Source organism: Octodon degus, unplaced genomic scaffold (assembly GCF_000260255.1).
Source record: "Octodon degus isolate 3935 unplaced genomic scaffold, OctDeg1.0 scaffold00136, whole genome shotgun sequence".
Lineage (NCBI taxonomy): Eukaryota > Metazoa > Chordata > Mammalia > Rodentia > Octodontidae > Octodon > Octodon degus.
The window spans coordinates 2,630,845-2,642,730 of NW_004524712.1; the positions used below are offsets into that span (position 1 = coordinate 2,630,845).

General features: G+C 49.5%; 3 protein-coding genes across 6 annotated transcripts in view; 2 read left to right on the forward strand and 1 right to left on the reverse strand.

The window, feature by feature from the left end:
• The window catches only part of Fam118b (family with sequence similarity 118 member B), a 58,279-nt gene extending 56,618 nt beyond the window's left edge, over positions 1-1,661 (forward strand). For 2 of the 4 annotated variants that reach the window (XM_004641401.1, XM_023701502.1), the window contains 2 exons: positions 864-920; positions 1,148-1,661. In XM_004641401.1, coding sequence (XP_004641458.1) covers positions 864-920; positions 1,148-1,161 — 71 coding nt within the window. In that variant the 3' untranslated portion in view covers positions 1,162-1,661. The remainder of the gene's footprint in view (positions 1-863; positions 921-1,147) is intronic. The other 2 variants (XM_023701503.1, XM_023701504.1) reach the window with 2 other exon arrangements.
• A 239-nt stretch (positions 1,662-1,900) lies between these two features.
• Srpra (SRP receptor alpha subunit) lies at positions 1,901-7,883 on the reverse strand. Its single transcript, XM_004641402.2, has 14 exons — positions 7,651-7,883; positions 6,967-7,050; positions 6,505-6,668; positions 6,137-6,294; positions 5,743-5,899; positions 5,470-5,623; positions 5,185-5,276; positions 4,973-5,091; positions 4,780-4,866; positions 4,235-4,407; positions 3,924-4,137; positions 3,369-3,532; positions 3,189-3,287; positions 1,901-3,047 (listed from the first exon to the last, which is right to left on the reverse strand). Exons 1-14 carry the CDS (start codon positions 7,765-7,767, stop codon positions 2,919-2,921), a joined length of 1,911 nt encoding a protein of 636 aa, XP_004641459.1. The 5' UTR covers positions 7,768-7,883; the 3' UTR covers positions 1,901-2,918.
• Positions 7,884-8,075: 192 nt separating this feature from the next.
• Foxred1 (FAD dependent oxidoreductase domain containing 1) overlaps positions 8,076-11,886 on the forward strand; it is a 7,525-nt gene continuing 3,714 nt past the window's right edge. Inside the window, exons 1-4 of the mRNA XM_023701501.1 lie at positions 8,076-8,236; positions 8,945-9,165; positions 10,585-10,695; positions 10,968-11,086. Of these exons, the coding sequence (XP_023557269.1) occupies positions 8,167-8,236; positions 8,945-9,165; positions 10,585-10,695; positions 10,968-11,086 (521 nt within the window). The 5' untranslated portion in view covers positions 8,076-8,166. The remainder of the gene's footprint in view (positions 8,237-8,944; positions 9,166-10,584; positions 10,696-10,967; positions 11,087-11,886) is intronic.

Below are 11,886 nucleotides of genomic sequence, written 5' to 3' on the forward strand. Positions count from 1 at the left end.
TACCCCAGGCTGGCTTTGAACTGGGTGATCCTCCTGCCTCAGCCTCCTAGGAGACAGGAGTAATGAATGACAGCATCTCCAATATTTGCTTTATCAGAAATTTCCTTCACATGAGTATTTGGTGTAGTAGGGCCAGGGATGTAACTCAGCAGTGTAGTGCTTGCCTGGCAAGCGCAAGGCCCTGAGTTTGATTCCTGGTACCAAAGAGGAAAAAAAAAGGAGAAAGGACATAAACATTTTAGTAGTTGATAAATTACTTTCAAAGAAGGGAATACTAGTGTTACTGCCATGTCTTACATCTTGACTAAATTCTGATTGTATTTTCTTCCCTGTAGTTTACTGCTTCTATGCCATTATCTGTCCAAATTCTGTTCAGCAGAATTTTCCATGATAAAAATATCCTGTACTCTTCACTGTCCTGTCAGAGCCCCAATCTACATGTAGGTTCAAGCCCTTGAAATGTAGCTGGAGAGCAAAATTGGTAACTAAACTTTAAGCTGGCTGCAGTGAGTGGTCACCCACACTGACAGCAGGGAGCATTTTCTGTTGATGGTGTGTGTTCTTCACTCTGTTCTGTTGAATTGCTTACACAGTCCTCACCCTGATCAGGTAGAACTGAACTAAAGTTGGTAAACTACTACTTACGGATAGCACTTTGCCCACAGTAAAGTGCTTTCTTTAGAAGCAAGCTAGGTAAAGAATTTCAGGATCTCCATTTTTTGAGGGTCTGATACGAACCTGGTTTATTCTCCCCTCATTCTGTTTAACTTCTAGATGCCACCCCTAGGCATGCCACATCCCCTAAGCCCTGAAGGTGTTGTTCTTGCTCATGTCTGACAGTGACTAACGCACTTTGTGTTTAGCAGGGATGGTGAGAGGCCAGCTAAATGGCTCATCTGCAGCACATGGTGAAATAAGAGGTATACTATTCCCTGTTCTTTGTCTGTCAGCAGAAAGTTTCCCTAAGTTTGTAAAACTTGTGGAGAATGATTACTCCCACCTTGTCAAGGAGTCTTACCTTTTCCTATCATGTTACAAGATTCCTAGAATCGCCCATCTTGATTTCTGAAGATCTGAGACTGACTAGCAGCTTTAGATGTATAAACAGTTTGTGAGACTGATTTCATTCTGTCTTCTCTCTGTACAGGCTGTAGTACATGAGCGAGCTAGAAAAATCTCCACCATTGGACCAAGCTGTAAGGCCCGACTGTGGACAGTGTCTAACGAGCAAACCTAAGAGAACCCAACACAGCTCCAGGAAGTACCAGGACGCGGGGGTGACACTTGGGGGTAGGCTAGGGGAAACGTGCCAGCTTTTCCTTCATGCCAGCTGGTTCTTGGTCCTCTGCGTCCTGAGCAGCTGGAGTCCAAAGCGGCAGTGGAATCGCGTGCAGCCCCCGCCTCAGGCTGATGTGCTTGTGTCCACACGGCTGCCTAATGTGTGACCTCCATGGATGGTGGCTGTAGCTCTGCATGAAGGACTGGGGAGCTCAAAGTCATGAGTCAGTGGAGCTCTTGCTGCAGTTTTGTATTCTATATTTCATTTTTCACTTAAGCTTGAAGGCTTTTTTAAAACATGACTTGAAGCTCTAGTTTTCTAGCTCTTTTACACTGTACAGTATTTTACTTAACTGAGTTGTATTAAAAGGCTTGTTCATTTACTTGTCAGGGCCCTGGCTCTACTTTGAGAGTCACCACAGGAAATTTAACTTGCATCAAGGTACAATGAAGACTAATTTTTCTAACTCCATTTAAATCTTAAAAGTTCTGTTCTTTGATGTTGGGGTAATTTCATCTGATTTCTTAGAGCATTGCCAATTCCTGCTGTTACCTTCCTTACCATACATAAGCCTTAGAGCTAGTTAGTGTGACTTTAGTTCTGAATCATACATAAAGTAACTTCCAGACCAAAGAGTTTATTTATGAAATTTATTTTCTCATATAAATTATGTATTTCTCTGGGCAGACAGCCTTCACCTTATTGCACTAATAGCACATCTGTAATATCAAGCTACAGGACAAGTCTTAACAAGAGGTTTGTGTTCGTCAATGTAGCACTTGTCTACCAGGCACTGTAGAAGAGAGGATGAGGAAAAGCCAGGGCCTGCTCAGGGGGAAGAGGGAAGGTGGGGAGAAGGCAACAGGTTCCCTCCTGACAGCCGGTTTTCTCTCAGGAAGGGGCACATGCAAAGCTCACATCTGGATTCTGGAAGGGGGAAGAGCTGAAGTCTGAGAAGACCCATACAACACTGTAGCTTAGCTCCCTTTCTCAGGAAGCAGGGACTCACCTTGTACTCGTAACAAGCCACTCTGGCCTAGCTGATGCTCCGGGGAAACCATGGGGCAGGGTTCATTACCAAATTTAGAATTAGCAGCAATTAATAGGCCACACACTGCCGCAGTAAGGTGGGCATCATCGTGGCACCTGGGACCTGAAAGGTACATACTCTAGGGAGAGGTGCCATTCAGGACCCAGAGCTGGCCTAGTAGGCTCTTAACTTAATGGAGCTGGCTGGGACTTCAAACAGCTCCTTAGGCTCAGACACCTCTAGGCCCACGCTAGTTGTCAAAGCTGAGGTGTTGGGGCTTCCAACCATTGGTCAAAGCTGTAATGAGACTTGAGTCTGTAGGCAGAGTGAAGGGGATGCCTGAGTAGGAGGGAGGCTCATGGGGAGAAGGCAGGGTGGTAGGCAGTGATTGTAACATGATTAGGCTCTCCTTGCAGGTGGAGGCTGGGCTGAGCAGGGGCAGGGTTAGGAGGAGCTACCAACCCTGGAGATCCCCTTGCTCTGCCTTTGTACTACACTGAAGACAAATTGCTCACTGAAGACAAATTGCTCACATACTCTAAAGCACATTCTTGATACAGGGACAGGACTTTTTGGGGAAGCGGCAATTTGGTATTAGGCGAGAGACACTTAAGCCTTCATGAGGGCAGCCACCACAGCCTTGGCGTTAAGACTGCGTAGATCACAGTAGGTCTGGCCAGTGCCCACAAAGACGATGGGTTTGCTTGTGATGTAAGTCATAGAAATAGCAGCTCCCACCTGAAGTGGAGAAAGGGGACGTATCAACTCACTCCTTTCTCGCTCACTCATTTAACAGAAATCCTTACAGCCTCTCCACTCCCTTGTGAAGGAAGCCAAATGCTCCCTTCAGTCTCACAATCCTGCGTCACCCACACTTACCTTGTCATCAATGGTGTCAAATTTGGTAAGGACAATGCCATCAATGAGCCGGGGTGTCTGAGCCATAGAATGGTCAGCCAAGGCTCTGTTGAACTTGACCTAGAAAGGAAAAAGGTGATGTAAGAGCCACTGACTTGCCAAAGGTTTCAGCTGTACAGGGAACTAGGCCTAAGCCCTTACCAGCTGGTCCACGGCTTCGTTGCCCACTAAGGCCTCCCCCACAAACAGCACCAAGTCAGGTGTATTGACAGTAATGAGTTTGGCCAGGGCAGTCATCAGGGGGGCATTGTCTTGCATGCGGCCAGCCGTGTCCACCAGTACCACATCAAAGCCTTGGTTGCGTGCTAGAGAGAGAGAAGTCAGCTCAAACATTCACCACACACTGACTGCCAGCTTTAATCTAGCTCTGTGGAAAACTTATCTGTTCACTTACTCAGGCTCTAGGTTTGGTCCCAAGGTGATACTACCTGTCTTACTGTTGACCACTACCAAAACCATTGTGGAAAAGGATGACAACAGGATAAAGGTGACCAAATTCAGGTCTCTCGGGTTGGGACGCTAGCTTTGCCTACACCTATACACATTACCCAAAAGCAGAGCCCAGCACATAACTAACCCTGACTTTTCTCTGCTGCTGAAGATTGTAGTAGTGTTAGCCTGATTATCTGAGAACTATAAGGAAGCTAACGAGGAAAAGGGGCCCCAACAAGCCCACATGCTTCCTGTGCACTGTACCAAAGGCAATGGCTTCCATGGCAATGCCAGCAGCATCCTTGCCATAGCCCTTCTCAAAAAGCTGCACCATTGTGCGGCCACCATGCTTCTCCGGGGGGTGCAGGGCACTCAGCCGCCGCGTGTGTGTACGAAGCTGCTCCACAGCCCCAGCGCGAAATGTATCACAGGCAGCAATCAGGACACTGAAGCCATTCTCTAACAGCCAGAAGGAAATCTGTAACAGTAAAGAAAACTCTCTCCTAGACCCAGGTTCCAAGACACAGAGAAGGAAGTGTAATAGTGTCAGTGACAGGCTGGGAAACTGCACAGACCTTGGCAAGATTAGTAGACTTGCCCACCCCATTAACACCACAGAAGGTGACAACATAGGGGCGCTGGTGACGCTGGGCATCCATGATATCCCGAAGCATGTCCACACGACGCTGGGGCTGCAGAATCTGCACCAAGGACTCCTGCAGTGCTTGCTTGACTGTGGAAGTCACCGCTGCAAGAGGGAGGGGGAAGCACAGCCATGAAACCTAAGGAAGTTACCCAAATACCCAGCACCTTGCAGGGCGTGCTGGTGTATGCCTATAATCCCAGCCTCTGGCGAGGCGGAGGCAGGGGGATGCTGAGGTGAAGGCCAATATAGTGACTGACAAAACAAAGACACCTTTCTGAGCTAAGGGGTCTAAGCATGCTAGGATCTTATCCCAGGAATCTAGATCATACTGTTGAAGCAACTTTAACATACTCATGCTAGTAACTGTTGGATAGGTGATAGGATACAGGTTTGTAAGTTAAAGAATTTGCTGTGAGTCACAACAATAGGGCAGACACTTGCATGATAAGCATGTTCTGGCTTACAGATACTTACTACTGAATGTCCCCATCACCTTCCCTTCCAACTTGTTAGCAACAGATTCACAGAGCTGGACAGCAATGTCTGCAGCCACATTCTTCGCTGATGAGAGAGCAAACGGTGTGAGATTTGTGTCAACAGTGATGGATCGCATAGTGCAGCGGAAAAGCCAGGTTCTGCTCCCAGCCATCCCAGTCTCAGAACTTACCAATGAGATGATCACGCATCTTGTCCAGCACAGATTCCATGTCTTCACGGCTCAAACTCTTGGAACCCACTAGGCCCTTCAGCATTCCAAACATGCCACCCAGAGTACCTTTGGTAGCACTGCGGGTACAGGGTCAGAGACATGTAAGCCCCAGCAGGAATCAGGGCCTGTCAGTCCTGCAGCTGAACATACCACCCAACCTGGAATCCTACCTAGGTTTGGTGGAGTTTGGCACAACCCCTTCATCTTCTGAGCTGCTACAATCCAGATCCTGAAGCTGCCCCCCAAGCCCAGTCCCTCGAATCTAGAGGATACAGAGAAAGGAAGAAGATGAGGTCAGAACACAAGCTGAGGGCAAAAAGCAGAGTTTACCCTGTCCACACTGGGACGGAAAGCTCCAAGAGTAATTCACCCCTTTGCACAAATGAATCCTGGTATCATCCTCTTGGTCTTTCTTTCCAAATTTCTAACTAGCAGACCTTCACTCTGCCTCTTACCAAGTTGATATCCTCTGACAGGGCAGCCTCTGGGGTTCCATTGGTGGTGGGGGTGCTATAATCCAAGACTTCCTTGTTAGCACCGCCACCTAGCTCCCACACACGAGGTGCTTTTTTGCCTTTCTCCTTTGGAGCATCTGACTTCATGGACTTGCTGCGAAGGGTCACAGACAAAGGGTTACAGTGAGGGAAACAAATGAGTCAGAAACAGCGTACTGGCCTCCAGCATAGCTAAGTAACAGTCTATGAGAGCGCTAATGGAAGACTGCTCACCTGGACTTGTCCATACCCCTCCCATGCTTCTGAATGAACTCCTCTCGCTTCCTGCGTATCAGCTCTTCCTTAGAAAGTTCTCCATTCTCAGGCCCCGCTGGGAGACCTGACTTTTCTGCAGGGGGTGCTTTGTTGGTAACTGAAGGGCCATCAGAACCTGTTAAGAGAAACTCCACTGGTGAAAACAGGACCAAATCCCAGCCAGACATGGCTAGAAGTCCTCCACATCCTGGAGAGGACACAGCCCAGACACCTTGGGGATGAAGCCCCGAGATGATGGCGAAGGTGGTGAGCGAAGAAAGGGAGGCAAGCAATGGCGAAAAGAAGGACGCCTCAGTCCTGAGCACTACGGCAACACCTTTCACGCCAGCACAGCCAAGGAGCTCAAGCACACCTGCTTTCTTGGCCCCCTTTTTTTTGCTGTTCTTTGCTTTTTCCTTGGGCTTTTCACGTGTTTCAATCATGGACCTCACAGGTTTTTTGGCCTTTTCAAAATCTTCAAATTTCTTCATAGTAGTGGGAGCACGGATTTTACTGCTCTCCTCTGCTTCACTAAAGGGAAAAGAGAATGATTTATCTTCCTACCCATGCTGGAGAAATATGTAAAAATCCAGCAAAAGGACCCCCATACTAAAAAGACATGACAGAACTGGGCAGCAAAGATGGAGTGGTTTTGAACACCCAATTTACTATCGTTGAATGGCCTTCAGGAAGACAGCTCATCATGTCAGGGAAACTGATCTTGGAAGAGGGAAGCCTCACCGAAGGAGCCGCAGGAAGTCATTCTGGAAATCAAAAGTGCCATTCAGTAGACTTAGAGCGCTCTGCTGCTGGATCTCAGTGCGGTATTTGTCCCGAAACAGCCGGTGCACATCGTCTATCAATTTGTCTACATATGTCAGTGTTAGTATCTTCTGAAAACCAACCTGTTTAGGGAAAAACACAGAGCCAACAGATCTGTTTACATGCTAGCCCAGAGTGGAGGCCCGCCAGCTCAACCTGTCTCCAGAGATAGGATCAGCCACCTGGCAGGTTTCCCTGTCCTGAGAGGCAGCCAAGCTCTCTGCCTGGTCCAGAAGTTGCCTTTCCCCCCTCCACCTACCCAGTTTTCTCAGTTACTTCAACAATTAAAGCTGGGTGCAATTAATAACTATGTTTTCTTAGTAACTGTTAAGGACTACGCTGAAAATGTAACCACTGTCCCTCTCAAATACCCCCACTTACCACAAACACCAGCTCAAACTGGTTGTCCAGTTTGTACTTGAGTGTGAGGGCCTCATGGGTGAAGGAGTTGTTACCTCCCCGTTCCTGGAAAAAAAAAGTGTGTCTCAGGGTATGAGATATCCCCAGAAAAACCAAACTGGGACACCCAAATTACCTTTGGGAAGTACCAAACAACCTTCCAAAGTCAAACCTGTCCCTAGGGCAAGAAGATACTGTGGCATTTCTAACACCCCACCAGAAAGAAAATCCCATGCTGCGGGTGGGGAAAGACTGCGAAGGCGGACCACACACGTGGGAGGAGAAGGGACGTCGTCGCATATAAACAATCGGAACCAATGGCAGCTGCGCACCACTTTTCTTACGAGGTGTTTTCCCATCCATAAGCTCTCCCAGCCTCAAGACAAGAAAAAATAAAGATGCTGAGGGCGAGTGGAGAGATGAGAAGAAAACCCCAAGGGGCGCAGGTTTCTGCCTACAGTTGCCCATAACCGAGGTGGGGGCGTCGCTAAGTTATGGGTTAGCCTGACGAGGACACAGCAAAGTACAGTTCGGGTGACCAGTGAGTGGCCGGCCTGCGGTGGCTGGGAGGATGGGAGAGAAGACGCAGAATCATTACTCGAAGAACCCTGGTCGGTGTCAGGGAGAAAAAAAGAGCCCGGAGTTGTGATTCCGCGGGGAAGGTACCTGCAGCAGCACGGAACGGATCAACGCGTTAACGGGCCCGGTGCATGAGTCGCTCACGCCCTGGAAGCACCAGAGCACAAGGCCGCCCTTGGAGAAAATGGTGAAGAAGTCGAGCATGGCGGCAGCGGGAGAGGAGCTGGGACCGGCGCCGGGAACTCGGGCCGCGATCGCCGCCGCTTCCTGCTGCGCCAAGCACTGGACACGTCACACCAGCGGCCCCGGAAACCGGCTGAGCAGCACTTCCGCTGGGGGCGCCGGGTGCCCTCCCCGGCCTGTCCCGAGGGCGCGCAGGACTGACGTAGACTAAGGGCGGGCCAATGAGGGATAGGCCAATCTTGGGCGGGGCTCCCGTGAGGTCACGGGGCGGGTCGGCTGCCTATAGGGCGGAGAGGTGGGCCCCAAACTGACCGCTGGCCAATGGGCGTGCTCGCCTGAACTCGTGGCGGTGGCGGCCGGGATGCCGTAGTAGTAGCAGTATGGGCTAGCCAGCTGTCAGAGGGGCTCTGCGCAAGAGCCATGCTTCGGAGGGTGCTGCGGACCGGCCTGGGCCGGAGCCTCTTGATCCGGGAACTAGGCGCAAGCAGTGGTAACTCCAAGCTGGGTGAAGCCGAGGGTATCGTGGTTCTGGTGTGACCTTCAAGGCCCGCGCTGGCCGGACTGTGGCCAGACTGGGGAAAGTTCGCCTGCCAGAGCTCTTAGCCCCGCATTTGTATGGATATTGAGGCGGCCGTTCCCCAGGGACACATCACACTTAGAAGGAGGTTTGCAGGTGGTGATGGGTGTCCAGGGGCGGCTAAGGTAAGGTGCCTGTTGGGCGCTGCAGCTAGTGCGCCAGCACCTTTTGTCCTGTGGGTCTGGGATACCCTAGTAGAGATGACCTTGCATTTGAATATCTTTTTTTGGGGGGTGGGGGTACCAGGAACCGAACTCAAACCATGCTTGCCAGGCAGGCGCTGTGCTGCTGAACTAAATGTCTTGCAATTTGAGGATCTTGAGGCTGGCGCTTAAGTGAAAGCGGGCTTAGTTCAGACGATACTCATATGACAGTCACTTTACCCTGGAGACAGTGGAAAGTGCCAATTTTAGGAAGTTGAACATTGCAGTGCGGAGCATACTGCTGGTCAGGCAGGTTGACTACGTGAACCACGCAGCAAAGCTGTGACAGTACCGCCGGGAGAGAGGAGAACTTGTGAGGAAGCAGGGACTTCCGACCCAAGCGTTTATTCAGCCCACCTTTTCGTGGGCCCACTTTGGCAAAGAGACATAGGCCTTCTAACCCTAACACATCCCACAGGCAAGGGTAGAAATGTGTCGGAGATGAAGAAGAAGATCCGGTCGCTCCTGCCTGGAGAGCCTGACAACTTCATGTATGACACCAGGCACCTGCCCCCCGAACGCTCCGATGTGGTGATTGTCGGGGGCGGAGTGATTGGCCTGTCCGTGGCCTTTTGGCTGAAGAAGCTGGAGAAGAGACGAGACGGCATTAGGGTGCTGGTGGTGGAACGAGACCAGACGGTAAGCTCTGGGGTCGGCAGAACGGGGAGTCCAAAGGCAAGGGAAGACAGAGGGAGAGACCTCAGTCCCAGGGAGGCCTGGAGGACAGCGACTGTGCTTTGGACTTCAGACCTTGCTGAGACAGTCCCAGTTTCTTCCTCCCTCAGACCAGGATCCTTGACAATAAGGTTTTTGCTTTTGAAGGCAAATTCATTCCAGTGTTGGATTTTCCAGATGACAGGTCTGGCCAAGAGACCTTGCATTTTAGGCTGTTAATTAATGGAAACAGCTGTCTCAACTTTGTTTTAGATTCTGTTGTTTTTAAGAATTTGTTTTTCTAGACTGGGCGTGGTGACACATGCCTGTAATCCCAGCACTTGGGAGGCTGTAAACAGGAGGATCACTATGAGTCCGATCTACACAGTGAGACTCTGTAGACCGTGTAGACCCTGTCCTAAATAGAAAGGGGGGAGAGATAGCTCAGTAGAATAAGTGCTTGCCTGGCAAGCGCAGGGTCTTGAGTTCAATCCCCAGTATGGCAAAAAAAAAAAAAAAAAACCAAGAATTTGTTTTTCTGGGATTTTTTTTGTTGTTGTTTTCATATTTATTTATTTATTTTGAGTAGAAAAGGAGTCTTGCTGGGTAGCTTCAGCACACATTGTCATGCCCAGCTGTGTTCTTTTGCTTTTGAAGTTTCTGCGCTTCGGTTCCTATTTGCCATTCACTGTCTAGCCACAAGTCTTGGTACCTTGGTCCTTTCATTTTCTAATTAGTAATTATAGGCTTGGGATTTGGCTCAGTGGTAGAATGCTTGTGCTTGCAGACCCTAGGTTCAGTCCTTGGCACCAAAAACAAAACATGCACCTCTTCTCATTAGTAATTACATGTTAATTTCTTACCTTTGGACTTTACCATTATCATTTTGTTTCCTTGTTCTCAGCCTTTTTTTTTTTTTTTTTTTTTGAGACAGGGCTTTGCTATGCAGTTCAGACTCACCTTGAACTCACAGCAGTCCTCTTGCCTCAGCCATGGAGTGCTGGGATTACCACCAAGCCCAGCATATGCAGCCCTCGGCAGATGACTGAGCCTCACTACTATGCTCAGCTGCCAATGGTCATTTTACCAATGCGTCTTTGGGCTGCTGGTGGACTTGCATGTGAGATTCTCCACCCCAGCTGCTCTTAGGTTATCAACTTGCAAAGAGGGTTCCCCTTTAACTTCAGGTATAAGCCAGGCCTGGTGGCATGATAGGCTGAGGCAGGAGGATTGTTTTAAGTTCAAGACCAACCTGGGCTACAAAGTGAGCTCAAGGCTAGACTAAACTGCAGAGTGAGACCCTGTCTCGAAAAGCTTTAGGTGGTATAGCACTCAAGGCTGCCATCGCAGCCTTCCATTGTGACAGCGCACTGGTATGCTTCTGCTGCTCCTGTCTCTCCACAGTACTCAAGGGCCTCTACAGGACTTTCCGTGGGCGGGATTCGTCAGCAGTTCTCCGTACCTGAGAATGTGCAGCTCTCCCTCTTTTCAGTCGACTTTCTACGGAACATCAATGTATGTTCAGTATGATAGGGTGGGGGGTAGGGGCAGTGACAGTCAGAGAGAGAAGCAGCCCAGCCTTTGAGAGGAACCAAGGACCAGGACCAGGGCCGGGAGGATTTCATGCTAGGAGTTAGAGCCCTCCCTTGTCTTCCCAGCATTGGTGGCTAGAGGGAAGCACTCTTCTGGTTTAGAGTGCTGGACCCTGGGAGCTGTGGGTGATTTGGCCGGGAAAGCTTTTCCCCAGTTTTCCAAGGCAGCCTCTGTGAGCAGCTCTTCGTACACAGGAGCACTTGGCTGTGGTCGATGCCCCTCCCGTGGACCTCCAGTTCAACCCCTCAGGTTACCTCTTGCTCGCTTCAGAAGAGGGTGCTGCCATCCTGGAAAGCAATGTGAAAATGCAGAGGTGGGTGACCCACCAGCCCTGAGCTCTTTCTCAGCCTCGTGTTTTGGGGGAACTCTGGCACCATATTAGAGAGAGTGAGGCTGGAACTGATGAGACAGGTACCTGCTCTGCAGGAGCTCAGCCCATCAGGAAAGGTAGGCACGAAGCCCTTCTGGGTCCTGTGCCAGGGCTTCCTACAGATGAGGACAGAACGCAGCCATGGCAGACCCCACATTAGGGTCATGGGAACCACCATGCTGAATAAACTGGGTCTCAGGGAGTAGTCTGGGATAGGAGGAGTGTTTGCCTCTTTTTGTTTGTTTGTTACTGAGGATTAAATCCCAGGTCTTCACACTGAGCTAATATACTCAACCCTTTTTTAATTTTGAGACAGGGCCTTGCTGAGTTGCCTAGGCAGGACTTGAACTTGAGATCCTCCAGCCATGGCCTTACAAGTGCTAGAATTATAAGTGTTCATTACTGCACCTGGCTAGGAATCTGTGTTTTAGAAAAGACCTTCAGTCAAGATCAGCAAGCTCTTTGTGGCAAGAGCCAAATAGTAAATTTTTTTTTTGAATAGTAAATATTTTGCAAGTTATTCGACCCAGTTGTAGACAGTCAGCTCCACCATTATAGTACAAAAATAGCTATAGAAAAAAATGTCATTAAACCAGGTGTGGTGGTACATGCCTATAATCCCAGCACTCAGGAAGCTGAGGCAGGGAGTTTTGTAAGTTGAGACCAGCCTGGGCTACAAAATGAGCTCAAGACCAGCCTGAACTACATAATGAGACCCTGTATCAAAAAGAAAAAAAAATTCT

Bases quoted from the DNA above. Each gene is read 5' to 3' on its own strand.
- Srpra (XM_004641402.2), bottom strand. From the start codon at position 7,767: ATGCTCGACTTCTTCACCATTTTCTCCAAGGGCGGCCTTGTGCTCTGG. The intron at 5,624-5,742 runs GTGAGCAGTCTT...GACCCTTCGCAG, and splicing joins AGGGGTATGGACAAGTCCAG to CAAGTCCATGAAGTCAGATG. The intron at 5,092-5,184 runs GTAGGATTCCAG...CTGTACCCGCAG, and splicing joins CCAAACTCCACCAAACCTAG to TGCTACCAAAGGTACTCTGG.